At 46.1% G+C, this 26,815-nt stretch overlaps 9 protein-coding genes across 9 annotated transcripts; 4 read left to right on the top strand and 5 right to left on the bottom strand.

Moving 5' to 3' along the window:
* Positions 1-1,312: 1,312 nt before the first annotated feature.
* GLAREA_10111 (Seven-hairpin glycosidase) lies at positions 1,313-5,252 on the bottom strand (the record flags this gene model as incomplete). Its single annotated transcript, XM_008080161.1, has 7 exons — positions 1,313-1,405; positions 1,466-2,467; positions 2,529-2,748; positions 2,803-3,098; positions 3,158-3,215; positions 4,029-4,993; positions 5,067-5,252. 7 exons carry the CDS (start codon positions 5,250-5,252, stop codon positions 1,313-1,315), a joined length of 2,820 nt encoding a protein of 939 aa, XP_008078352.1.
* A 4,585-nt stretch (positions 5,253-9,837) lies between these two features.
* On the bottom strand, positions 9,838-10,260 carry GLAREA_10112 (uncharacterized protein; the record flags this gene model as incomplete). The annotated part of the gene is made up of 1 exon (XM_008080162.1): positions 9,838-10,260. One exon carries the CDS (start codon positions 10,258-10,260, stop codon positions 9,838-9,840), a length of 423 nt encoding a protein of 140 aa, XP_008078353.1.
* A 377-nt stretch (positions 10,261-10,637) lies between these two features.
* Positions 10,638-11,756, bottom strand: GLAREA_10113 (Ribonuclease H-like protein; the record flags this gene model as incomplete). The annotated part of the gene is made up of 1 exon (XM_008080163.1): positions 10,638-11,756. One exon carries the CDS (start codon positions 11,754-11,756, stop codon positions 10,638-10,640), a length of 1,119 nt encoding a protein of 372 aa, XP_008078354.1.
* A 410-nt stretch (positions 11,757-12,166) lies between these two features.
* On the top strand, positions 12,167-13,662 carry GLAREA_10114 (uncharacterized protein; the record flags this gene model as incomplete). The annotated part of the gene is made up of 2 exons (XM_008080164.1): positions 12,167-12,358; positions 12,409-13,662. 2 exons carry the CDS (start codon positions 12,167-12,169, stop codon positions 13,660-13,662), a joined length of 1,446 nt encoding a protein of 481 aa, XP_008078355.1.
* A 2,074-nt stretch (positions 13,663-15,736) lies between these two features.
* On the bottom strand, positions 15,737-16,528 carry GLAREA_10115 (uncharacterized protein; the record flags this gene model as incomplete). The annotated part of the gene is made up of 3 exons (XM_008080165.1): positions 15,737-15,782; positions 15,852-16,148; positions 16,200-16,528. The coding sequence occupies 3 exons, from the start codon at positions 16,526-16,528 to the stop codon at positions 15,737-15,739; spliced, it is 672 nt and encodes a 223-aa protein (XP_008078356.1).
* Positions 16,529-16,805: 277 nt separating this feature from the next.
* GLAREA_10116 (vWA-like protein) lies at positions 16,806-19,816 on the top strand (the record flags this gene model as incomplete). Its single annotated transcript, XM_008080166.1, has 3 exons — positions 16,806-17,465; positions 17,515-19,731; positions 19,805-19,816. 3 exons carry the CDS (start codon positions 16,806-16,808, stop codon positions 19,814-19,816), a joined length of 2,889 nt encoding a protein of 962 aa, XP_008078357.1.
* Positions 19,817-21,554: 1,738 nt separating this feature from the next.
* GLAREA_10117 (Protein kinase-like (PK-like)) lies at positions 21,555-22,913 on the top strand (the record flags this gene model as incomplete). The annotated part of the gene is made up of 4 exons (XM_008080167.1): positions 21,555-21,664; positions 21,820-22,015; positions 22,077-22,458; positions 22,507-22,913. The coding sequence occupies 4 exons, from the start codon at positions 21,555-21,557 to the stop codon at positions 22,911-22,913; spliced, it is 1,095 nt and encodes a 364-aa protein (XP_008078358.1).
* Positions 22,914-24,806: 1,893 nt separating this feature from the next.
* GLAREA_10118 (uncharacterized protein) lies at positions 24,807-25,581 on the bottom strand (the record flags this gene model as incomplete). Its single annotated transcript, XM_008080168.1, has 2 exons — positions 24,807-25,373; positions 25,432-25,581. The coding sequence occupies 2 exons, from the start codon at positions 25,579-25,581 to the stop codon at positions 24,807-24,809; spliced, it is 717 nt and encodes a 238-aa protein (XP_008078359.1).
* Positions 25,582-25,835: 254 nt separating this feature from the next.
* Positions 25,836-26,621, top strand: GLAREA_10119 (uncharacterized protein; the record flags this gene model as incomplete). Its single annotated transcript, XM_008080169.1, has 1 exon — positions 25,836-26,621. One exon carries the CDS (start codon positions 25,836-25,838, stop codon positions 26,619-26,621), a length of 786 nt encoding a protein of 261 aa, XP_008078360.1.
* Between the last annotated feature and the right edge of the window lie 194 nt (positions 26,622-26,815).

Genomic DNA, 26,815 nt, shown 5'->3' on the forward strand with positions numbered 1-26,815 from the left:
ACACCCAACCCTTCCTGACGTCCAAATAAGCATCCCCAAGCCCCTTCTCCAAAAAGGCAACACACCCGAAACAACAAGGATTCTCCGCTCCTGGGCGCTGGGAATCGTACGATATATGTGATTTGGGATGGGATTTCTGGAATTCGGGGTCATTGGCTGGACGATACGAGGATCTAGAGCTGGAGCTTGGGCGCTCGTGGCAATCGTATGACTTTTTTGGATGCAGGCCATGGGTCTTCGGGGGGTTGCTCAGGGGATACATTGCGTCGTGGGAGGGTTTTATAGGGATTGTGGTGTGAAATGATTGGTCTGGTTTTGAGAGATTGTGATTGTGGATGGGTATTTGATTTAGTTTTCCTGTTGGTTGTCGTGATATTTCGTTTTTGGAATTTGGAAATCTGTACGACGCGCATGCGATCCTCTGCCTTTATTGGACGACTTTAGCGTTTCAAAGCTAGCAAGACGCAAGAATGAGCCACTCTTGAATGACATGTCGCATCCTAATATCAAAGAAATTTTGATAGGAATCGATGATAGTTTCTCTCTTGACTAGTCACCCTAAGTCCAGATTGTAGATGCTAGTAGTAAGAGCGCTAAACTATCTCAAATACCTATAATTGAAAGTTAAACCTAGCTGAAGGAGAAACACCTGACATTGTGAAATATGAAGCATGATAAGAAAACTTGGGATATGTCTAGGAGTGGTTTAAGAATATTCTAACGTATTGGGAAATCTTGAACACCTTGGTCAACAGCTAGATGAACTCAGTCCTCGAGGATCCGAATATCATATGCTAAGTTGCTAACACTCATTAAATTTCATAAAAAGTCCTAGGGAGAGCAGTAGCTTCGTACACTGCGAAAGTTCCATGATATTTTGATCTACCACGATAAATTTTGCTAGTCTAATGACCTTGAGTATAACCCGTGCCAACGACGTCTCTAGTTGGGTAAATGATAAGAAACATTCATAGTCTCATAACAGCTGTCGCGGCGGGGTTTCAACTTAGGAAAACTTCGCAATTTTGGAGTTTGTCGTCTTCAACGTTTTTCAATTTTTGCAATGGCCATTATTAGAGATAAATTGCATCTTCAGTTTGTAATATCTGAACATCAGATGAATTATGTTCGGGTATAAGATCTTAAATCTAAAGGATATTATTCGTGAGAATTTCTCTAATGAGATTTAAGCTCCAAGATCTGAAATCTAGCTTGTTATTTGCAATATGTCAGACACTAAACTGTTTGAAGTTCTTCTTCTCTCTATTTATTTTATCACAACCCTCACAGTCCGTATTTTGATAGTCCTTATCTACACCCCATGTCCAGGGATTCTCAAGGGATGACCTTCAGTATTAAACACCCACTCATTTCGCCCTTCATAGTTGACCTGAATCTCCGATTCCTGTGCGCTTTGGTCAGAGGGGAAACGAAAAGATACTTAGAAGAACAAGTTCTCACTCACCTCGGCAAAAATAAGATACATATACTTGAATAACTCTGAAAACAAGAAACTTTCCTGCTTTCCCGATTTCCACCCACCACCAACTTCGTTGACATTACTTATGGGGGAGAACCCATTCCTGATTTTTGTGTGAGCCACGATAGCAACGAAAGCTTCCCAAGCCCAATCTTGATACTTTCGATCCTTCGTCACACGATAAGCGTAATAATAGCTCTCCACCGTTTCGGGCCGGAGTTGAAAATTCGCATTCCTGATGCCGAAACCAAGGGTTTTGAATTCGCGTTCTTGTTCGGGCGTCATGCTAGCAGGTGGCCAAATAATTGTCTCTGGGCCGATTCCAGTGGCTGTACGAGCATACATTTCGTGACAGCTTTCTGTGATCTTGAGGCCGAAGTCGATGTAGCGCGTGATGTTTAGAATCTTGCCACCGAGTATGAAATTACCGCCTGCAAAGCATTGGAGATGGCCTGATTTGTGATCTAGCGGCTGCCCAGTGGTTTCTGTAAGGAAGGTCAGGTTTACTCCCGGCGGAGTAATCGCTAAGGTTTCAATAGTTGAGTCGGCTGCCGTGACCCATCTCTCCATGTTCAAGCGATAGCGAGCCTGATCATACATGTACATCTTGATCAAATACTCATAAAACGAATCTCCGCCCGCACCCCATGAGCCCCAAGCATCAGTGAACTTGCCGCTGTGTATGTTGAGCCAAGTGCCTACGATACCTGGGTATGGCTCATTTCTTTGCGGTTGCGGATTAAGTAAATATTTCATCGGCTTGTTGACGAGGGTGGAGTACTGCTCGTCGCCTGTAATATCAGAAAGTCGAGTCCATTCGAGCACTAAAGTCCCAATTGAACTAGCCGTATTGATAGTACTGTCAGTACCAATTCGCTTGTCGAGCAAAAGCTTTTTCCATGGAATTCCTGTGGGGGTGTCGAATGCGAATTTCAATGTGTCAGCTAACTTCGTCGATTGATTTAGAAGTGCCTTAACATTCCCTGGCTGAATAAGTCAGTACGTAAAGTAGGCTGCTGATTTCTCATGATCGCGACATCTCACAGACCTTGTTGTGGGCTAGATGTTGCAGAGGGCCTGTGAGTAGCTCGTACGCTGATAGCATGCCTCCCAAATAGCGAATGGTCGTCTCGAACAAGTCTACTGGATCCTTGCTTTTTGTAAAATCGATTTTAGGGATAAAGTCTAGTATCTGATCCACTACTTCAGGGATGTCCATAATAGCTGCAGTGCCTAACGCCTCCACGGCGGTTGCGCCCCAACCATTTCTGGTGCTTCTAGTCAGAAAGAACAATCAGCTTCACTATAGAGAAAGTGCATACCTAGAATTGGTATGCCAGTTCCACATAGGGACGAGCTCATCGTTAGGAAAGGCATGCTTGTAATAACCCTTCCAGGCAAATTTAAACATATCTTTGACGACTTCGGCTCGTTGAGCCGGCGTGACTGCACGATCCGCCCATTTCGGTCGTGAGGGTGCTCTAGGAAATAGAATTGTCGTGGTGAACCAAAAGCCAAGCAGAAGGACGGCTAATGCAACATAACGACGCTTTTTGCTTCTTAAGGAGAGTGATCGCATTCGTCTCATCCACATGGTTCTGTTGGCCGCCACGTTAGGCTAGAAGGTTTCAGTACATAAGGTGACTTACTCTGTCCCAGTCCAGATGTCTCTCGTACCCACGGGTTACGGATATCCGCACAAGTACAAGCAGTCGATAACAAGGACGCTGCCGTTCTATGATCCATTTAGCGTCAAGAGGATTCCTAGTCTAAGCTAAATCGTAGCGTCTAATTAGTCAAATACATATAGGAATAAGGCCAGCAACCTCGAACGCGCTGCGAATTATTGTGTTCCAAGAGACGCGGTCACATCCGAAGTACCAAGCGTCACATGACGTCACCTTTGTAACACTTCTGCCTTGAGATTGTTGACTCAGCCAATATTATATTATTGCAAAAACAAGCGTTTATGTCACATACGACCACAGACTGAGGAGAATTGGGCATCCCGTCCGCTCTGCCATACACAAGCCTCAGATCGGCAGATTAGTAGTTGGGTGGGTGACCACCAGCGAATACCTGCTGTTGTATGTTTTTTGTTTTTGCACTTTTCAGCACCCACAATACATGCCTCAAATTTGACAGTGGACTATTTTTATTTCGCTCAAACGTTTTTCTGCTACTAAATTACTTTTTGGCATTGCGATTGTATGAGGCACGTTATTCTAACCTCCTTGAATAAGCGAGTATGAGAATGCCAAACAATTTTTTGGATTACTTTATAAAATATTCAGCGGTCGACAGTTTACAACATAGTCAAACAACATTGCTTATCTGGTTTCTTTAGGTTAACTTAATATGCGCTATTTATTGTTTTTTGTAAACTCGATGTCTTATATTTATATTTCCGAGCCTTGTGTTTAATGGTGATTTAATGGAATTTGGCAGTCAGGAAACTTGTTACATGCATATTCGAGAATACCCTGTCTATTCTAATACTATGTTATTCTATACTCCTACTTGTGATGTCGATTCAATCTTATCGTACTGAGCCATATCAACTGAGACATGTTGAGCAGGTGAGTCAATTTGCTTCCTTCTCTTCAATTGGTCCAAAATGAGAAATAAAATACCAGCTAAAGTACCAACTGGCATTAACTGCCCAAGTGAGGACCATTCATTCTCACTATTATCCTCGAGCCATCCGGACGCTTTTGCCCAGGCTCTAAGACGACTGACGTGGACTGCACAATAAATATCAACACTCAAACAAAATGCCAAAATGACGGCCGAGAAGCACTTCATAAAAATCTTTGACTTTTCTTGAAATCCAGCGCGTTTTGCTCTGCGCGAGTAATTGCCACAATGGCAACACTTCGCAAAGGAAATGATGAGCGCGACGGAGAAGAGAGCTGCCAACGTCCAATAAAGCCCCATTTCAGGGATTTTCTTGCTTTTAGTGGGGTGTCCGATTATGGCCATCTGAGCTTCTGTAAAAGGTCTTTTCCGCGCGCGCATGGGGGAGTATGGATTGCTGTACCTAATCAGATCGGGATCAAAGAAGCAGGATGCGGGGAGTAGAAGAGCGGTATCGCTTCCTATTGATGGCCAGTAGTTAGGGAAGTCCTTATCGCCGTGTGTGTACAGTTGGTAACCCAATAGTATTCCGAGAAGAGCGAAGATTGTGATTGCAGTGATGAGCCGAAGAATACACGCCCAGGTCCTCCAGTAAAGCTTTCCTGAAATTGTGAATGTTACTAGTATCGTTGAACAAGCCACCAGTACCGAATCCAGAGCAACGTAGTAATGATATGTCGACATATCACATTTTCCTGTCGACAGGAAGTTGATTATGTATACCATAGCCACTATTGTAAATACGTCCGAAAAGAAGAAGAGCGTCTGGAAGTATGATCGCTTTTTCTGCAGTTTCGGAGCAAAGAAGCCAGAAAGCAGTAGCAGAAGCATCGAAAAAGCTTGAACAAATAAGGACACCACAATCTGTTTTTGAGACTAAGTATTAGTGATCAGCGTATCAAAGTGTATTGAGAAAATCCCAAAGAATGAAAGGTGAGAAAGCACTTACCCCAATACCTGCAATATCCGGGTTTGGCTCGAACTCCTTCCTACCAAATTTCCCAATTCTTGTCTCAATATCGGAAGAATTGAAAATAATGCCACATCTGATCGGTGTGGATGTGTTACGGCACGCTGTTTCAACATCAAACCTTAAAATTCCTTTGGTATTGAAACCGAAAACTCCTAAACCCATTTTTGATAGGTGAGCTTTCTAAAGGCGAGTTAAGTGAAGACAATTCCTTATGGATATCGAAAGAATTGATTAAAGTAAGGATAGTTCTCCCTACAGATCTTATCGCGCATACATTCCTTATATGCAGTCATCACTAGTCTACACGCCTAGTCGTCATTTAGATGCTCAAATGAGGCGCTGCAAGGAACTGCGACAGATCTGCGGCTGAGCTTCGAGAACAAATGTTTCAGCACCTGATGAACTTCTTCAACCGACCTATCAAAGACGTTTTGAATTGCCGTGCAACCACACTGATTAGCTTCCAGCCACACCACCTTTTTGAAGCTCCTGGTCAACAGCTGAATTGTTTTAGCTCAGCAAGGAATCTATGGAGGCCAAGGCTACCAAGACCAACTTCCTCCCATATTGCGAAGTGACTTGGCCGCTTTTGCTGTAACCTATTAACTTCAACAATCAATATCGGAATTTTGTTTTCGGAATCGAATTCCTGTGTGGCAGGACTCAAAATCCTAGCTGCAGCACGCCTAGAAATATCACTTTTGCCACTCATGCGCAGTAGTATGTCAAGCGTTGATTTGATTCGCTATCAAGAGTCATAGAGCACTAGGGCTGTTGAGTTATGTTTAGGCATCACTGATCGGCGAACGCACTACGCCTTCCGACCCCAACACTCGTGAATACAGCGTGACTAGACAGACTAATATGTGTAACGACTTTAAGTAATACTGTTCCTCATTCAAGAAAGTCACCTCCATATGGTCCTATCAGCCTTATGAGGGAAGACATTGTGTCTGGTGTGTAGGTCGCAAAGCTCCAGAACTCTAGAGGGAGCATTTAATTATTAGAGTCCTAGATTTTTAAGTTTCTGGAAATATCTTTAATCACATTGTCAGTCATGTCATTTCCTGCTATCCCATCAAACAATAGCATACTCACTGCTTCCGTGGAATTCGTGCTGCGAGCATTGGACCTTTATCAATATTTTGCACTTTTAGTAGTGTCGCTTATCGATGCTCTACCTTAAAACTAGATTCTTTTGGAAGAATAATGTTTGGAGAGCTTATGCGAGATAGTCCTCTCACAAAAATCTAATCGACAAGACTCAGATCTCGGTTACTGGTGCTGACAAGGGATAACTCTTTCACACCTATTTCGTAAGCAGCATTGGTAGAGCAGAATTGTTTGGAATGGATTTGAAAGGCACAGTAGCAACACCTAAACTCTGTAATTTTCCTTCCGTCTGCGTCATCTTCTAGAAGTCTTTTGACGGGACACGATTTTAGTAGTGATGGCTAGCACAGCTAAGCGAGCCACGAGGGGGGAAAGCGAAAACGCCGTCGCTTCTAATGCCCCACACTGACTGAAGACTCACGGAACAACCTTTCAAGTGTTTTCTTTACCAAGACTCAAATTTGTTTATCAAGTTGATCAGATATTCGGTAACCGTACATGTTTCGAGACAAAAAGGAGCGATAGAATCTCATGGATCGGGCCCGTCGGCAAAGAAAAAAGTCGAGAAAATGGCAACAACATCACGCAAACTTCGGCCTCGAAAATCTTTGTTCCGTCTACGGAACCAGTTCTCTCGTTCTGGAAACAAACCAGAAGTCAAAGCAGGACGGGTAGTGTCAGAAATCAATGCACTTCACTGTTCTGTCATAGGCAGTATCCCAGTAGATGTTCTGACCTACATCTTGGATTTTTTACACCCAGCATCCGGCGTAGCCTTCTCGCTGAGCTGTAAGCAACTTCATAAATGTCTTGGAGTTTATCAAATTTCTAGAATAACATCAGCTGATGAGAAATTGGTGTTGCTGGAACTATTGGCTGTGGATCTCCCGAACCAGGTCGCATGCGAAGCCTGTCTACGATTGCATAAACTCGAGGACTTTGAAAGGTACAAAAGGTCAACTGTCGATTCTTTGAACCACAGGCACAATCGCCACCAAGTACTACCACCGCGCTGCGTCGATCGGGATAACAGTAATTCAATCAAAGGAATTGGTCATAACTTTGGTACCACTGCATTCAAGATGATTATGAGAGAACATCATAAATAGTCTGACTGTTCCCGATTCTTAAAAGCGGTAGCCCAAAACTGGGTGAAGATCGAACTGGATAATTACAGCATGATGTTGACAGATTCTTGCATCATCAGCAAAGATCGATTAATGCAGAAGCGTCACAGCGTATACTTCCCACATGGGCAGGCAACCTCCACATTCTTTTACCGTCCACCCGTCGAGTGGATATGTAACCACCTGGATCTTGAACCGAGTAAAAAGGAAGTGGAGACCCAGGAAACCACTATGAGGAGATGTGAGCAGTGTCGAACAGAGTATCGAGTTGGATTTAGGAACTTTGAGCACTGTGGCCCTGCCTTGATGGTGACAAGATGGAAAGATTTAGGTCCAGGGCCGGACGATATGATATGGGATCAACATGTAATGCAGCAGATTCCTGAAGAGACGTGGCCTGGAGATGAATATCCATCTCTCCTTTTTCCCAGTGTCGACGGGGATGATTGCCTAAGCTTCTTAATTCCATGCTCTTAAGCGTACCTTACGCTTGCTCTCGAAGCACCAGCAGATATAATACAATCAAACTTCAAACACAGCCCTGGAGACTCACATATCTGTCACTTATAACTATTAGTGCCAACAATTTATAAGCGCTGTCCAACTCAAATAACATCATAATCATGGGTATCTATCTACGAAGGTGCTTAAGTTTAACCTGCAACTGGTTCCAAATAGTTTCCCTAAAATATTTTCCCCCCAACTAATAGGAGAGATCTACGACACTTCGTCCACCTGATTGAAAGGATATCAGATCAAGTTGACAGCCAACGACGTTCGCCAGTATACCCAACAAGCCCCGAAATAAATTGTATTGCCCAATTGCTAACTTTGTGACAAGCCGGAGAGTTGTGCTCAACATCCTGGACTTGCACTACTCCCACTCCGTAACTCTCTCACAGCAGATAGATAAACGACAGTAATATTTCAGCTACCTATAATCTGTGAATCGGTCTTAAACATAAACGGAATCTGGTGCTTTCCCTAGATATCAGCAATAATTCATGAAAACCGCAGATGAAATAATTCTTTTTGCATCAAATTGATCGAATAATATCGTTTTCATCATTCATCTGTCTTGGTCTTGAAGACCAAAACCACAACGTCGTGGGAACATACGATTCAGATTATGTCGAGAAAAACGGCGAAGCACGCTCAGTTGATTCAGAGTCACGAGCTGACGAAAAAAAAAGAAGTGAATGGCCGAGGCGTTCGAAACGTTTCATTGATTCTACTAAACTTCCCTGACTGTCCACAAAAAAACCATCTTGATCTACAACCTAGATTTGACTCAATCCTTCTGGCATCCATCCTCAAACCCAACAGCGATCTGCTCTTTTCTTCTTTCCATTTCTTATTCCCTCCCTGCCCTCATCCACTTCCCCACCCTGTTCCTCCATCCCTATCCATCCATTCCCCCCTTGCCCCCCAATTCCCAAACCCTCTCACCCCTTCCTCCTTCCCTCTTCTCCTCCCCCAACCTCCCCCCACACCCCTAATCCCTCCTAGGAAACCAAAGCTTCTTGACTATAATGCCGGCAAAAGAGGCAAGAGTCAATACTATCAAAACCCCGCACACCCATTCGAGAATCAAATGATCTCTTTGTGAGAAGTCATTTCGTATTGTCAAGGCGGTGAGGATTTGGGCGTGGGTGGGGATTGCTGGCATGGTGTTTTGATGTTCGAGGTTCGTGGTGGGAGGAAGAGCTCGCGGTGATGGATTTGTGTGGGAGGGCGGGGTTTTCAGGACGATGAGGGTGCGTAGGGTGATAAATAGTGTTGTAACGAGCGTTTTTTGATTCGAAGCTTGATTGCCGGTGTAACGAGCGTGGTTTGAGGTCGTAGTTTGAGGTGAAGGAAACGAACGACGGTTATTTTGTGTTGAGCTGGAACAACGTTGCTGGGTTGGTGCAATTGAGGAAGACGGCCATCTTGTCCCTCAAGTATGTACAGGAAAGTGTGTTAATAAAATTTCAACAAGAATCCATTCACCACTAGGCTAGCGATACCTTCACTGGTGAAGTGAATGTACTGTCACCCTGAATATAAACGAACTCGCTTGGATTAAGGGGCTACCTTAACATAGTGAGTCAAGCTTTCTGAGCCCACTGAATGTATACCAGGGAGGATGATATCGAATAAATTCGACTGTATACCAGAAAATCTCCTCGTACCTGTGTTTGGTTGTTCGTATGTTAATATTTTCTTACAACTGCTATTCTGCAAACGGCTGACCCTTGACTTTCTAAATTTCCCAAGTACTTCCCTGAGTTCCCTTACTTCCACCAGTTAGCATATTATCGCTTCTGATGTCACATTTCAACACTCAAAAACATTAAGCACAAACAGTTTGTTTTCCATTTCCGTTCCAACTACACTATCTCCATCAATATCCATCCTTAATATCGAACCGCTTCTTCCTCTTCCAGCCCTCCGCATATCCCCCCAAAAATCAAATTGCATGCTAAACCTCCAAAAACTAAAACCCTCTTCCAGCCTGGTCTCCACTAGCCCTCCTTCTTCACTGCAGGTGGTGGAGGAGGTGGCGGCTTAGCAGTTCCCTTAACATACTTCCAAGCCAAAAATAACCCGAGGATATTAACCTCCGCGAAGGTGATAATCAGCATCCATTTCGCGGCCTGGTAAACTTTGTCATGTGCATCGCAATCGGTTCCGTTGAGCAGACCTGGAGCTGAACTGGTTGTCGAAGCTTGATTGGGAATAGCCGTTGGGAAAGATGGAGAGCGAGTCGGTATAGCTTCCACCAGAGATGGGAACGCCGGATGGGCGAGCGAGGGGGTGATGCACAAGAGCGTCGTGAGGAAGAGGATAAGTGCTGATGTCGAGTTCATTGCTGAGATGGTTTGAGCTTGTGGGTCATAATTCGAAAATACTGAAGAGATGGTAGAAACATTTGGGCGATCAAGCATTTGTTTAGGCCTTGAAATGGTGTTATGTTTCGTGGGCTGGTTGGTGGAATGCGTGGTTGGTGGGGAGAATGAAAAGGTTGGGAGGAATGCTGTTCTATCTGAACCGACCCTTTGCTGTCCTTAAGTATCATAACTCTCCAATAAATCCCGAATGATGTGAATCAGCTTAAAATTCAGCGACTCACAGGATCTTGACAATCCGGCCACCAGCCGCCGCTGTGAGAGTAGCTGTTGCCATATTTTATTCCACGGAAGCTTTGAATGCTAATTCAGTCATCTCTTCTAGATGATTTGTTAAACCAATGCTCGGAATAAGCTATACCACCAAGTCGAGCAACGCATGATGACTAAAAGTACACTTCGTCTTGCGCTTTCTCTCACCGATGGAAGAGCTGTCTTCTTGCTTTTGGCGTCTCTGGCTCTGCAACTGTGGGCACGAAAGTGCCTGATATAATTCCTTCAAATTTGACGCTCTGAGTTTGTTTCAATACAGAAACTGATTCTTCACCTTCATCATCCGCGAACACAAAAGACGTATCAGGAGATATAAGCCCGCTCTTCTTAATCGTTAATCTGCCCGGACTATTATTTGGCTGTGTTGATTCTAGTAGATCATCTTCGGGTGGAGGTACAGAAAATGAAGTGGCTGGCGTCAAAAGACCATTCTTCTTTCGAGGCTGAGGTGGAGCACAGCTACCGCCGCCGGCTGTCGATTTTGATTGCTCTTGCGATGTTTCGGTTGAAATTAACCCTCGCTGGAGCGGGCCAAAGAAGGTCTGATCGGCGGCTGATACGGTCTCTACGTCCAAGTCTTCCTTTGCGGCCCTAGAAGAAGAGTTCGGACTGGGCAACTTAGATCTTTTCTTTCTCGGTGTTCGAGCTGACACCAAATGTTTGCGAGCTTTTACCAAATAGGAGACTTGATAACGACAGTCATCTAGTGCCACATGCTTTTTCCCCTCAAAGATTTCGTCCTTTGCAAAATCTTTGCCTGTCATGAACGTACATTGCTTGACGAAAGTTCTCAAACACATGTCATTATAATACTTCCATGGCCGCTCCATACCACAAACTCGATAAGCACTTGCAATCCATATATTATCGGCGACTGCCCCGTTCCCCCAGATCATAAGCTGAGATTGATCGGTACGAAGGTTTCTAGCCGTCAGCTTCTCTGCGTTGAGCTTACTTGAGGCGCGTAGAAACGATGAGAATTTGAACAATGCATGAGTAAGTGTGACTGGAGAAGCCTTGCTAGTTGCAAGAGTGTCAGGGATAGTGGCCTGAAGCCAATCAAGACCTTCTTGCCTATCAGCGAGAAGACCATGGTCTAAGCAAGACTGAAAATTGACAGGAGTAGTGAAAGAGCCAAGTATATCTCCCGTATCAATGTCGAAATGTAGTGCTGCCATTTCAATAATGACAGGATTTGGAACAGAAGCATCAGTGCATTCTAAATCCAGCATGATGTTTGTGTGAAAGTTTGGCCGCGCCATTTTGCTTGAGATCCGCATCAAAGGCCCAAGTGGTGTCCGATGGTAGCGAGAAAGGAGTTTCAGCATCAAGAGCTACGTAGCCAGAGGGAATGGAAATAGGTTGAAGGGAACACAGCTTCCTCACAGGCCGGAGCAAGAAAAGCAAATTGACGAGGGGAAGTAGTATGGTACAAGTTGAGTGAAGAAGGAGCGCGCAGAAACCTGGACCGTCGCGAGAGTGAAGCTATTTCGAGTTGGTGATCAAAGGCCGAGAGCTTCACGTGATCTCCCCCGCCTCGAGCCCGCTTAAAACTTCGAGGCGCAAAGACCTCGAAGGCGAGACGCGACCCGACGCGACTTCCAATCAGCCATTGAACAGGTGCTTACTTTAATATATACACAAAGTTCAATTTCCTAGAAAACTCATTGCTATGGCTCCCTCAAGTAGCGCGCTCGTCGCTCAACTCAAAAAGTCCGTAAAACACATTTTCGACACGGATCGAGAGCAATTGAGTGTGAAGAAAGTGCGAAGTGCGGTTGAAGAGGAACTAGATCTTGAAAATGGATTTTTCTTGAGCCCAGAATGGAAGGATAAATCGAAGCAGATTATAAAGGAACATGTCGTATGTAAAGTAGTAGCCTGGAGTTTTTCGGTATTAATTTTCTATTCAAGGAACATCTTGATACTCTTGAAGAAGCCGGAGCTTTACCCGTCGCAGAACCTACGCCAGAAAAGAAGAAGAAGCCCGCGCCCGTACCAAGGAAAGTGGCACCTTCCAAAAAGCGCGCACAGAAGCCTATGTCAGCAGAAAAAGCACGACCTGCGAAAAGACAAAAGAAACAAGCAACACCATCAGACGAGGACGACGTTTCTGCGAGCAGTATCCTAAGCGATGCGCCATCCGACGGGAGTGAAGACTTTGGCGATTCGGATGCCAGCGAGGCGCCGAAACCAAAGAAGAAGATAGCGCGGAAGTCCAAGACACCAGTCAAGAAAGGCGGCCAGAAAAGGAAGCAGGACAATTCAGACGAGGAGGAGGATGATAGTGAGAGTTCATTAGCAGACTCGGAAAGTGACGCCCCACCTACGAAGAAGCAGCCACCCGTCAAGAAGTCCAAACAGAAAACAAAACCTACCAAATCAAATGCCAAAGTCGAAGAGTCTGGAGCCGAGGAGGAAAGTTCCGCACTTACCACACCATCTGATTCTGAGAGCGGGCCAGCGAAGAAGCCAATACCGGCACCCCAGTCTCCAAAATCAGCCAAAAAGAAGCAACCAACCACCAAACCCACCGCCGAAGATTCTGACGACGATACCGCGACAAAAGTAGAAGTCGCAGAAAAAGAAGAAAAGGCAAACGCCTCTGACTCCTCTGAAATGTCCGTAGTAATCGACGAAGGCCCAAAACCAAAACGCAAACGCGCCTCCAAATCCGCAGAACCCAAATCTAAATCCAAATCCACCGACGCCAAAGCTAAACCAAGCAAACCCACCGAAAAGACCCTCTCCCCCGCCGAAGAACAGATCAAAACCCTGCAATCCCACCTCCTCAAATGCGGGGTCCGCAAAATATGGGCCTTTGAACTAAAATCCTACGGCGAGGATAATAATGCGAAAATCAAACATTTGAAGGATATGTTGAGGGATGTGGGTATGGTCGGGCGGTTTAGTGAGAGTAGAGCGAGGGAGATTAAGGAGATGAGGGAGCTGCAGAAGGATTTGGAGGATGTGAAGGAGGGGGAGAAGAATTGGGGGATGGAGAGTGGGAGGGCAAGTCGAAGTAAAGCAGTCGGGAAGAGTTTAGGGAAGGGGGAGAGTGAGGAGGGGGGTGGGGACAGTGAGGATGAGGAGGAGGAAGTGGTGAGCAGACCCGCGAAGAGGGCGGCTGATTTGGCGTTTTTGGGGAGCGAGAGTGAGAGTGATTAGGGTTGGGTGATGTATATTTGGGATTGGGCTGTTTTTTGAGCAAGGTTGGTTGTTGTATATCCCTGGGATCTTAATGTGTATGTTGATACTCAATACCCTTCATAGCTTTTGACTATATGATACTATTACCCTGACTTCTTGGTTTAAACGTGGCTAGAGTAACACTTCTGACCAGAAAACGAGCACGAAGGTGGCCTTGTGTTCACTCCTGGGCTATGCACTAGTCTTCTATAATGGCCTCAATACCAGTAGGTCGTTCTGCTCTTATGTATTTCCTTTCTCTCCACATAGTGTGTGTTAAGCGAGAATTAATAAAATGGGAATACGGAAAGGTCCAGTGAATTTACAATTTAGATTGCCTCCTCATTTGTTGCAAAGCCGGCCTATAGGGCTTTCATGACACCCTCTAAATTGACTTGAAAGGCTTTTTATGTAATAATTCGACGTCCAGGAGATAATCAAAACACAACATTACCTAGGTACTGTTAAATTCACGGAATGGAATGACAGACACCGGAAGGGTCCTTACAACAGATAGATAAACAAGCATGAGACTCTGCAGGCTTTTGAGTAAAGACTGACGAACGACATTATCAACTGTCATACTAAGTTCAAAATTACCAGCAGTGCTATTCTTGATCCAAACGTCCTTCTACCGGAATAAGATTGCACAAACAATAATCTCAAAATCCACTAATCTGTCAGCTCCACCCTGAGATTATAGGAGCAGTGAGGCTTCGAAGGAGGACAAATTCCAAACAACTTAAACCAAATACATCTGAGCAATAACAGAATGCTAGAAATTGCTAGAGCTGGTCAAAATTACCGCTTTTCTACCAGGGAAGGTAACTCTCCTGTGTACACCTGAATTATGAAGTCCTGATACTTACACAACGTATCAAAGTTTAAGATGAAACATATATGGAAGGCGTGTTTATTTCTCCGACTTCGCTGATTTTAGGTTAGTAAAGTCGAAAGCAGCGGAAGTAAAACACTTTCCAGTGGGTTTATTTCCGTGTGTAGACGTCAGATTGTCTTCTCGTGTAACTCAAGTTGTCATGTAACTCAAGCCAAATTCTGGTCTATCCATCTGCGACACCGAAAACAGTATTCGCTTTCTTGGTCGGGATTGAAAGTGATTCGCAACACGGGTTTGACGGCTTACATACAGCAAGTTACTTAGGAAAGATAGATGAGAACAGACTTAAATGCCGGTGGATCGAGCACTTCTCACTTGCAAGCACAAGTATCTCTTGGCCTAGTAATCATCTATAGTCACAAATGACCGAGAGGACCCCGTATTGATGGTAATTCGCAATTTCGACTTGCAAGTCAATCCATTCACAGTTTGTCATTAAGCTAGAATCACTAGTGACGATAGTCATTTCGTCTCATTCATTTCCCGAAATCGAACTGTGTATCTCGTGGAATTCTTTTGGCTCTGATAATGGCAATGGCTGATTTCCTTGAGAATAAAACAAAAGAATGAAGTGACTTTCTTAGTTTCTGTCACTAGGTGGTTAGATGAGAAGATAATGTTTGTGGTACAATGAAGTAACTGGATTATGGAAAGAGTATTCGTGTACCTAAGAAATGGACAGTGCCTTGCTGTCAACTGTGCCGCCGTCGCCTAGATGGAATCAAAAAAGCGTATAAAATCCTGGAAAGAAAGCCCAAAAGTAGCTCACAATTTTCAGTCAAAAGGCCAAATATCGAGCTGGTTATCATCTTAAAGGGGACAATCAAGTACCTTGGAAAACATCTCGATCAGGGATTTGTCATTTGGACAGAAGTAAATTGGTCTGTCATTTGAGTACTATAAATCCCCAGTTCATGATAAGAGACATCATGGTCCATATCCTGCAGAACAAACATCGAAGGGTATACTATAACTTTTGCCGCGATACGCAACCTCCATCCTATATCGCCAATATCAAAGTCTTCTCAGACCACCTAACCGCTCATGTGAATATCCCAAAGTAAAGATGACCGTTGCTAAAAGGACGTAACGAAATGTGAGACCGCTCGAATCTCGGAAAGAACGCCGGGTATCATAAGGGTGTACAAGTTGAGATTACTTTGATTTCGTCGATACATTAGAGGAGGAAGAGCGAGAGAATCTAATGAAACGTAGTTAGCCTTCTGAGACTCGCTGTTGGTACTACCAACACAAATACAGCACCACTTACGGTTTCCGCGACTCGACCTTTCCTTGCTGCTCCTGGTTCCATAACTTGCTCTTATATCCTGGCCATGTACTTAGATTCCATGCCTTTACCAAGAAACTTTGTGTCGTATCCACATAGTTCTCGTTCTTCAATTGCTTAACGCCAACCTTGACACCATCTTTCGTAAATACGACATTCTTCTTTTCCATCTTCTCCGATGCAGACTTCGAAATCTGCTGTGTAGCTAGGTAAACATGGTACCCAATGAATGCGAATGCGCCAACTATTATGAGAAATACGAGGAGAGGGAGAGATTTCCTAGGTCGCATGTTAGCTTTCGCATCTTGGATAGTCCAGCAGGCTAAGTACATAAAAGCTGAGCGGGGTGGTGGGGGAGGTTTAGGTGTTGAACGTCCCCAAGCCATGATTGCAGATTTCAATAACGTCGCAGGTGTTTGATACGTTTTCTCAAGGTCAGAAGAAGATGTAGAGGCCAGAATTGAAGGATTTGTTGGAGAGAAGTGTCTTGTTTCAGGGGAATTACTCTCGAGGATGACGGCACATGTCAAAGAAGCCGCATTCCACGTGACTGGATCATGGTTGGAGAGCCACCTTTCTGGTCGACATTCAGCCGTGGGCACACACAAGGCTAGCATATTCCTGTCAACGACAGCCTGGCTAAGAGCAAGATATGTCATGACTGTCCTTATACATGCGCAGTTTCGAGTCCCCAAAGATAGCTGATACCTGATCCTTTCTGAGCTGGGAAAACAATACGATTGATTGAGCAACGTGTTCCCTCGACCCCCCTCTCTCGACGAAGCTTGGTGGCCGATACAGATCATTGTCCCACGTTTTCTTCACGATACTAAGGATACGGCCGCAGAGCAATTGCGCTTTGCCAACCATTACCAGCAAACTCCGCGATCTGGAGATTATAATTAAACTTCCTGAAGCGACTCCACCGAAGTAAACATGGCGGCACCACAAGATCAGTACGGTCAGGGTTATCCTGCCCCAGATCCATATGCTCAACAAAGTCCCTCTCAACCTGGCTTTGGCACATCATCTCCACCACCCCCAGGAGGACAACCCGAGGAAGTCGGAGGAAAGAAGAAAAAGAGAGGCTACGCGGCGCAAGCCTACGACTTTGGAGCGGGAGCGAATTCAGCGTTAGGAGGTCAGCAACAAGGCGGCGGGCAATTTCAACAACCAGGAGGACCACCTGCGCCAGCATACGCTGGAGGATACGCAGCACCACAAGAGAATGCGTATGGAGGTGCCCAGTACGGAGCTCCAGCTGCAGTACCGGCTGTGGGAGCTCCAGGAGTGCCATATGGCGCTGAGCAACCACAGTATGGTGGCGGTGTGGGATATCAACCTCCCGCTGCAGGTTATCCAGGTCCTGGTGCTCCGGCTCAAACATATGGAATGGATCCAGCCGCTGGTGGTGTTGCCGGAATCACGCAGGGAATGGGTCAAATGGGCGTGGGAGGTCAACCTCCAGCTCAAGCACAACAAGCAGCTGGCCGACCAGCTGTGTTGAACCAATTATACCCCACCGACCTCCTCAATCAACCTTTCAACGTTGCTGAACTAGATTTACCTCCTCCTCCAATCATCCTACCTCCTAATGTAAGTCTTCAACTCATTGCAACTCATTTCTAGTGCTAATGATTTCAAGTCGAGTGTCACACCCTCCCCGGATGCGAACTGTCCACCAAAATACGTCCGATCGACGCTGAACGCCGTTCCCACAACACACTCTTTGCTGAAGAAGTCAAAACTACCTTTCGCCCTTGTCATTCAACCATATACGTCCCTCCATGATGTGGATGACCCTGTGCCAATCGTTCAAGATCAAGTTATTTCTCGTTGTCGAAGATGTCGGTCATACATCAATCCATATGTTACATTCCTAGACCATGGGCATCGGTGGCGGTGTAATATGTGTAACCTCACCAACGATGTTCCCCAAGCATTTGATTGGGATGCTGCGGCGCAGAAGAGTGTGGATCGCTGGCAAAGACCAGAGTTGAACCACGCCGTTGTAGAATTCGTCGCGCCCCAGGAGTATATGGTTCGACCGCCACAGCCACTTGTCTACTTATTTTTGTTCGACGTCAGCTATGCCTCTGTTTCTTGTGGTCTGCTTGCCACAAGTGCGCGAACAATTTTGGACAGTTTGAACAGGATACCTAATGCCGACCGAAGAACGAGGGTGGGATTTATGGCCGTCGACTCCAGTCTGCATTACTTCGCTGTTCCAAAGGATACGGATGAAAATGGAGAAACCAATATGCTCGTAGTCAGTGATTTGGATGAACCATTCTTGCCTATTCCACAAGAACTGCTTGTCCCATTATCCGAAAGCCGTCTGAGTGTGGAGAAATTCTTGACTTCACTGCCAGCAATGTTCCAAGCAAATCAAAATGGCGGATCATGTATGGGTTCGGCACTGAGAGCAGGTCACAAATTAATCTCACCACTTGGTGGAAAGATTGTCGTCATCACAGCAACTCTACCAAACGTCGGCTACGGCAAGCTAGAAATGCGAGAAGACAAGAAACTTTTAGGAACTTCAAAGGAGAGTGGACTCCTCCAGACCGGCAACAGCTTCTACAAGAGTTTTGCTGTCGAATGCTCGAAGAACCAAGTCTCCATCGATATGTTTCTCTTCTCATCACAATATCAAGATGTTGCGTCCCTCAGCAATTTGCCAAGATATACTGGAGGTCAAACTTACTTCTATCCTGGGTGGAATGCCGGAAGAAGCGAAGATGCCATCAAGTTTGCTACTGAGTTCAGCGATTATCTCTCTGCGGAAATCGGTCTCGAGGCTGTTCTTCGCGTTCGTGCTACGACCGGTCTTCGAATGAGCACGTTTTATGGCAACTTCTTCAATCGAAGCTCAGATCTTTGTGCATTCCCTGCATTTCCAAGAGACCAGAGTTACGTTGTTGAAGTCGCTATTGATGAGAGCTTGACGAAGAATTTTGTCTGTATGCAAACCGCTGTTCTACATACAACAAGCAACGGAGAAAGACGAATTCGGGTTATGACTCTTTCATTGCCTACAACTACCAATCTTGCGGATGTTTACGCATCAGCGGATCAGTGTGCCATCACCACGTTTTTCAGCCACAAGGCAGTTGAACGAGCACTCAGCGGTGGTCTTGAACCCGCCAGAGAAGCGCTTCAGTCAAAACTTATTGAACTTCTCCAGACGTTCAAGAAGGAATTGGCTGGTGGAAACATGGGCAGTGGCGGTCTTCAATTCCCAGCCAATCTTCGAGGACTGCCTGTTCTTTTCCTCGGTTTAATCAAGAACGTTGGTCTTCGAAAATCAGCTCAGATCCCATCGGATCTTCGATCAGCGGCGCTTTGCCAGTTGTCAACTTTACCTATGCCACTGATGATGCAATATATCTACCCACGTCTATACTCACTGCACGATATGCCTGACAATGCGGGTATTCCTGATCCGGAAACCAGCCAGATTGTGCTGCCCCCTCCTCACAATCTGTCTTCCGAGCGCTTGGTACCATACGGCTTATATCTTATTGACGATGGGCAGACACAATTTCTCTGGGTTGGTCGGGATGCTGTACCACAATTACTTGCCGATGTTTTCGATGTTGCAGATCGAACCAAACTCAAGGTTGGCAAGAGCTCGCTACCTGAACTCGACAACGATTTCAACGAACGCGTCCGTGCGGTGATAGCAAAAAGTCGGGATTACAGATCGCGGGGTGTTGGCAGCATTATTGTGCCGCATCTGTATATCATTAGGGAGGATGGCGATCCAAGTTTGAAGCTTTGGGCCCAGACACTTTTGGTTGAAGATCGGGCAGACCAGGGGATGAGCTTTCAGCAGTTTATGGGCACGTTACGAGAGAAGGTGAGCTAAACGTTAATCTGATATGCAAAATAGGTTGAAGACGGGTTGCTGATGTATTTATCTTCTGGTACAGGTCGTTCAGTAAACGGAGACTTCGAATCGAGGACGCTGATTGGAAGTGGTGGAAACAGACTTGGGACTTTGTAGTACCATAGAAAAGAATTAAACAAGTGATTATTTAGCGCTTGATGATGAATGCTATGAAGTTAAGATGGTTCTTCTTGACATGGGGGCTTCGACTTCATGATCATCTGATCTTGTTTTCAATTATGATTGTTCCATCACTGTAACTCTATTTGAAATCAATCACATCACGCTCTCATGCAAGTTCAAGTTAAAGGGGCTCAGGACTTGAATATCCCTCTGCAAGCGCTTCCTGAATCGCTGGTTCCGGCGGTTGTTGCTTGTCTGCTGACTACCCGATGCTGGCGGCGGTTAGCGTGTTACTTGGGCGTCGACTAGTCAGGCACAAAGGGAACTTGTGCGTAGGCGTGCGATCTAGACTTTGGCATCTCGAGGTGCTATTGACTTATGCCTTCTCGTCGCTGGTCCTGATTCTCATCTATCACGCATCCTCCATCACCATCACACCCACCCATTGGCGCAGCACCTGCATCGGCCGCAACCACGCCCATCACATTAGGTGGCGGACCAGCCACTACCAGCTCTTGAAACTGGCCCTTCTTTAGCCCGTGAAACAGGCGCCTGCTGGGGGGTGGGCGCTTAGGAGGGGGAGCGGCGTGTGATAGGAGGAGGGTGCGTTGAGCGCTGGTGGGCTTTTTGGGGGCGGATGAGGACGGGGTTTGAGGGTTTGGGTTTGGGTTTCTTGACTTGTCTTTTGTGAATTCGTTTTTGATTTTGATGGTCTTTGATGTTGGTTTTGAAGGCTTTGTGTTTTGAATCAATTCGATTATCAACGTGGAAATAAACGAGAGTCGCGAGGAATTGCTGACTTGGTTGGAATTTTGAGCTATTACGGAGTTGAGGTATGTATAGTCGGATTTTCTTCTTTTGAAGGTACAATATTGCGACTTGAGATGATGAAGTATCACTCTTTCTCGTTGATCTGTTTATGTTCTTTTCATACGTCTGAAGAAGTGTTGGACAGCTACTCGTACCAAAGAGTCCTAGCTACAACACAATAGGAATATGGTCAGAGTGAGGAAGGCTAACTTGTCCGTTTGAATAGCAACTCATCCCAAAACAGCCATCATACTACGTTATCCACCACCAAAAGGAGGTCAGAGAACTTAAGAACCGTCCCAAACTAGATTTCAGACCTGCTTCAGTCCGACAATTGCGCAGGACCGAGCGCGAAGTAACTCGACAATTTCCTCGACCATCCAACACAACTTCGGACTCACAAACAAATCGATTAATAAAATTACTACCAATTTCTCGAAATTCAAATAATCTTACAGCTCACCAACATCAAAGAAACACCCACAGAATCTAAAACATTCATTGTTGACTTCCGCACTGAGCGAGTGGTCGGAAGCTCCCATAGGATTTCCGGTACCGAGTAAGGTTGCTTTGACGCTACTGTGGTGTGGAAGGGGAACTGGCCTGGCATTGCATCCTGAAGGGGAGACAACAAAGAATCCATTTCGCTCGCAGCGACCACCCATCCCTTTACAACACCCACGAAAACCCCCCGAATACCTTCATTTTCTCCAGCATTTGCTCTGCAAGTGTGCGAGGTTTCCGAGCAGCTCGTGCGCATCGCGGCTGCAGTCCGAGAAATCCCTTTTCGACGTTTCTCGTTCTCGATCCCCCCCACCCCACTTCCCTCGTAGAACCGCCCGTCTCGCGATACCCTCATCATGTCGAACCGCGCTCCAGGACAATCGGGGTCGCGCAAGATCAGCTTCAACGTCTCGGAGCAGTACGATATCCAAGATGTCGTGGGCGAGGGTGCATACGGTGTGGTCTGGTATGTGTTTTCTGGTCTTCCTTACCGCTCTCGCGAGCTGCTTTCCAACATCTGACAACCCCGCAATTTGGGGCTGAGAAGGGGTCCTTTTGAGGATATTCCCAACTGAATTCGAGGAGACGATGTGGAATTCTTGCTGACGACGAGATTTACAGTTCGGCCCTGCACAAGCCATCGGGCCAAAAGGTCGCAATTAAGAAGATTACGCCGTTCGACCATTCTATGTTTTGCCTGCGAACCCTGCGAGAAATGAAACTCCTTCGATACTTTAACCACGAGAACATCATTTCGATTCTGGATATCCAGAAGCCTCGATCGTACGAGTCGTTTACTGAGGTGTATCTGATTCAAGTGCGTCCCTTTCCAACTCTGCTTTCAGCCAATCTCATATTCAAGTGCTAATCATTTACAGGAATTGATGGAAACCGATATGCACAGAGTTATTCGAACCCAAGACCTCTCCGATGACCATTGCCAATACTTCATCTACCAAACCCTTCGTGCACTCAAAGCCATGCATTCAGCGAATGTTCTTCACCGTGATCTCAAACCCTCCAACTTACTTCTTAATGCCAACTGCGATTTGAAAGTCTGCGATTTTGGTCTCGCTCGATCGGCTGCTTCTCACGAAGACAACTCCGGTTTCATGACGGAATATGTTGCTACGAGATGGTACCGTGCGCCGGAAATCATGTTGACATTCAAGGAGTACACAAAGGCGATTGATGTTTGGTCTGTTGGGTGTATCTTGGCTGAGATGTTCAGCGGGAAGCCTCTTTTCCCTGGAAAGGATTGTAAGTTGCGACTACACTTTGATTCAGACTTATACTAATATTGTATAGACCACCACCAGTTGACACTGATCCTGGAAATCCTCGGCACACCAACAATGGAAGATTACTATGGCATCAAATCCCGACGTGCGCGCGAATATATCCGTTCCCTCCCATTCAAGAAGAAGGTCGATTTAGAAGTTCTCTTCCCCGACAAACCACGGGACGAAGAAGATGACCCAAAACAACCACCTCCTGCCATCCAACTCCTCCAGGCGCTGTTGGAATTCAACCCGGCAAAGAGAATCACGGTCGAGAAGGCTCTAGAACATAAATATCTCCGTCCGTACCATGACAAAGATGATGAGCCAACGGCTGCTCCCATCCCAGAGGAATTCTTTGATTTCGATAAAAACAAGGATAATCTGACCAAGGAACAGCTGAAGGAGTTGATTTATACGGAGATTATGCGATAGAGTGTGATGCGTGGGGAAGGAATAGGTTAGTGTGTTCATGATGGGGCTATTCATGGGGTTGAGGGCTGGTTGGGTGGTTGGGTGGTTGGGTTGGATAGATGGGCTTGAGGCTCCAGGAGGGAAGATTCCAGGAAGATGTGAGGGGTGAAAGAATTCCAAGAGAAGGAGTAGAAGACAGAGGAAGTGAGGGAGTGAAATGAGGAATATCTCTCTGGGATTTTTATGGGAATTCGGATCTTTAGCCCCTCTGTGTGTTTGAGAATCTCTGTTGTTTTTCTCTTGTTTTGTGCGTTTTTCTTCTTCTTCTTTTTTTGACTAAATGATGGATGGATGGATGGATGAGATTATGTTGGTTTTGAGAAAGGATAAAATGGCAATGGCAATGGATATAAAAAATTTGGGTTGTTCTTTGAGTGTCTGTGCATGTTGATGTGTGTAAGTTGAGATGTGTGAGGTTGATTTGAGTGAGGTATGTGAGGTTGAGTGTTGAAGTGTATGGTGAGGCGTAGTGAGGTTAGTGCGATGTGAAGTGGTTCATTGTGAGTGAGGCTAAAAGTGTAAGGTGCCACGGTTCTGAGAATGAAAGAGCGAGAAACGGGATGGGATGTGACGATAGTGAGATGCTAATAGTGATGTCCTATATAAACTTTTCACTCTTCTCACGGGCGTCTCTAGTCCTTCCTTGGAGTTTATATGTGGATTGTATTAAGTACTGGGTAGTTAGGAGGTTGCGTGGTTAAGTTGGGTTTGGGATTATGTGGTTTGGAGATTGGGGGGGCTGTGGGTGTTTGGCCTGCTAAGTCGCTGGGTTTCTTGAGTTTAAGAGGTGTAGCGGGTTGGAGGTACTAGATCTGGGAGGGTGTTGTTTGGATTGATGGAGATGTTTGGAGGGGTGTGAAGGGTGGTTTACTCCAATTTAGTTATCTCTTGTGATGAGGTGGTGGAATCGTCTGTTTGTGATATATAACTATTCTCTTAAGCCGTTAAAGGAATAAATAGCAATAGTCCTTGAGTCTTTTGGTCTTACGTTCTACTGTATTTAATATATTAAGAGCAAGTACGGTTGCTGGATTTATGCATATATGTGTATAGGGACATATACATGTAGATTCCTATGGAAGATAGAGAGTGAAGGGATGATTCTTGTTTTATTTGGGATTAATACAAGATACATACTAGCTGGAGATTAGGAGCAAGGAGTAAGTGAGGTGTACAAAAGATGGAAACCTGCTCCTGTTATTACTTTATAGGGGAATAAGGGAATGAAAGGTTATATATATCATGAACTACTGTGAAAGGTTGAGAGATTGACTTTCTAATCTACTTTGGTTGCATCGAGTTCCCTTAACATGAATTCCTTCCAAACTTCATTTTTCTGGAAACCGATAATGCCTGGACAAATTTGCTTTGAAGTCCCCACCTAAAAACCTTGGTTTTCTCTTTGGTTTAGTAGATGTCTTTACACCTAACCTGTGACTCTTCCTAACTCCACATATCCCACTTTTTAAACAACTCTGCTCATGTAGACACTTTCGCTAAATTCTCTCGTCTCAACCTGGCACAATTGCCTAGTGTTGATGAAGCTATGGGAACTTCGTTTGGTAATTGTTGTGTTTATGTGTTTATTTTTGGTGTGGTTTGATTGGGTATTATCTTCTTGTTGTGTATAGATATTCGACTTATAGTAGGGATCTGAATGTCTTCTAAGTCCTATTGCTCGGGAAAACGCAGTACACCACTCCTATTGTTTCTTCAACCTCGAATCACTTGACTCCATATCACTCGCAGATATCTTACATCTCATTTCACAGTCCGCCGGGTATCTTCCCAAACTCCTAAAATACACTTCACGAAAATACCCCCTTAAAACTCCCAATCGCAAAAACACAATCGCTACACATCACCCAACCCCTCCCTCAACCGTCCCTCCAATCCCTCCCTCCACGCCTTACCCAAAACCTCCACCCTCCCCCCCAACACAACCGTCTTCCCAACCTCCAACAACACCACCCCCCTCGCAACCCTCGTCCCCTTCTTCAACATCACCTTACACCCAATCCCCATCCCCGGCGGCACATCCAACTTCGGAATCGGCTGGAGCTCGAACGCCGAGATCTGCGTGCCTTTTACATCTACCAATTGCAGTTTATACGTCCCCCGGCTCCGCACTTGGGTTTGAGTCTGGGTTTGTGTTTGCTGAGTTGAATCCTCAGAGGGAGGGGTAGGGAGTTGAATGACCCGCCGTCCGGACGTGGAGGATCCTTTTCGGATGTCTTCGAGTTGGGTTACTTGTGTCCATTTTGGCGTGGATATGTCGAGGATGTCGAGGATTTGGACGGGGGTGTCGTGGGTGAGGAGGTGGGACTGGGTTGTTGGGGAGGAGATGGTTGCGGGGAGGAAAGGGGTGGAGGGCGAGAGCAGGGTGGGCGTGAGGGGGGTGGAGAGGATGCGGTGTTTTGCCTGGAGGGGGGTTAGTTGTGTGTGGAAAGGGGAGGGGAAGGGGGATAGGGGGACGTACGGTTGCGGTGAGTGCTTGTAAAGGTGGTATACGTCCTGTTGTTGGGTTTGGCGTTAGGATTGAGAGGAGGAATTCTGGGGATGGAGTTGGGAAGCCGTCGGCGTGGAGGCGGGCGAGGAGTTGAGCTTGGGTTGGTGGTGGTGGGTTCATGTTTTACATCTCAGTTTCGGGGAAAATAATTGAAAACGTAGGCCGAGGATGAAGGACATTCTAGTATTGTGATGTTGTGGTGTTGTGAAGTGAGATAAGGTGAAGCCTTGCGTAGCCTCGCTAAAATAAATGACAGCCTTTCTTCCCCGGATTTCATCAACCACAACATCACTCAACTCCACACAACCAAAAGCTTCCCACTCAATGCTCACACTCCCACTACAAACCCACCACCCCTCAAAACCCCATCCATAATGTCAACAATAGCACCCCAACGCGACCCCTCCACAACCGGCCGCCGCATCCCCCTCCTCAGCACACCCACCTCCTCCACGCGTCCCTCAACCGACCTCCCGCGCCCCCTCTCCCCCTCCCCAGCACCCAAACGCAACCGCGCAGCCCTCCGCTCCTACTACAACCTCCAATCCTCCGCCGACACGCAATCCGAAACCTCATCCATCCACTCCCCCCACGAGCCCTCAGATTCCCCGTTAGACCGCGCGGATTTCGACGGGGAAGCGTATGTGCGAAAGGTGCTGGAGGAACAGAGTCTCGAAGAGGTGCTGAGGACGTATAATGGGGTGTTGATGGATATTAGGGCGTTGGATGCGGAGAGGAAGGCACTAGTGTATGATAATTATAGTAAGTTGATTGCGGCGACGGAGACGATCAGACGGATGAGGGGGAGTGGGGTGGAGATGGGCGGGTTGGATAGGGAGGTTAGGGGGGTGTGGGAACGGGCGGGGGCGTTGAGGGGGGTTTGGGGGACAGGTGAAGGGGATGGGGTTAAGGGGAGGAGGAGAGAGGTTGTTAGGAGGGTTTTGGAGACGCCGGAGAGGGTTAGGGTGTTGGTTGGGAGTGGGAGGGAGGAGGAGGGGAGGAAATTGTGGGAGAGGACTAGGAGGGTGTTGGAGAGGTGGAGGGAGAGGGGGGTTGGTGGGGTGGAGGTTAGTGAGTGTATTGAGGATGGAGAGGCGGCTGTTAGGGGTGAGGGGCCGGGGGAGAGGAGTTGGGTTAATGTGAGGAGGGATGAGAGTTGAATATGATACCCTTTGAGCGTTTTGGTTGAAAATTTGGTGTGTTTCAGTGCAGACACTTTAAGTCAAGCCTGGTGAGAATGACGGAAATCATGTAAATATTGGTTTGTGTTGATAACAATGCTTTTGTTCGGACAAGATCAGCTATAATACAACGTCTTAGTAGGTTCTATACGATCGACCTCCAGCCAACAGGT

This window comes from Glarea lozoyensis (assembly GCF_000409485.1).
Source record: "Glarea lozoyensis ATCC 20868 chromosome Unknown GLAREA13, whole genome shotgun sequence".
Taxonomy (NCBI): Eukaryota; Fungi; Ascomycota; class Leotiomycetes; order Helotiales; family Helotiaceae; genus Glarea; species Glarea lozoyensis.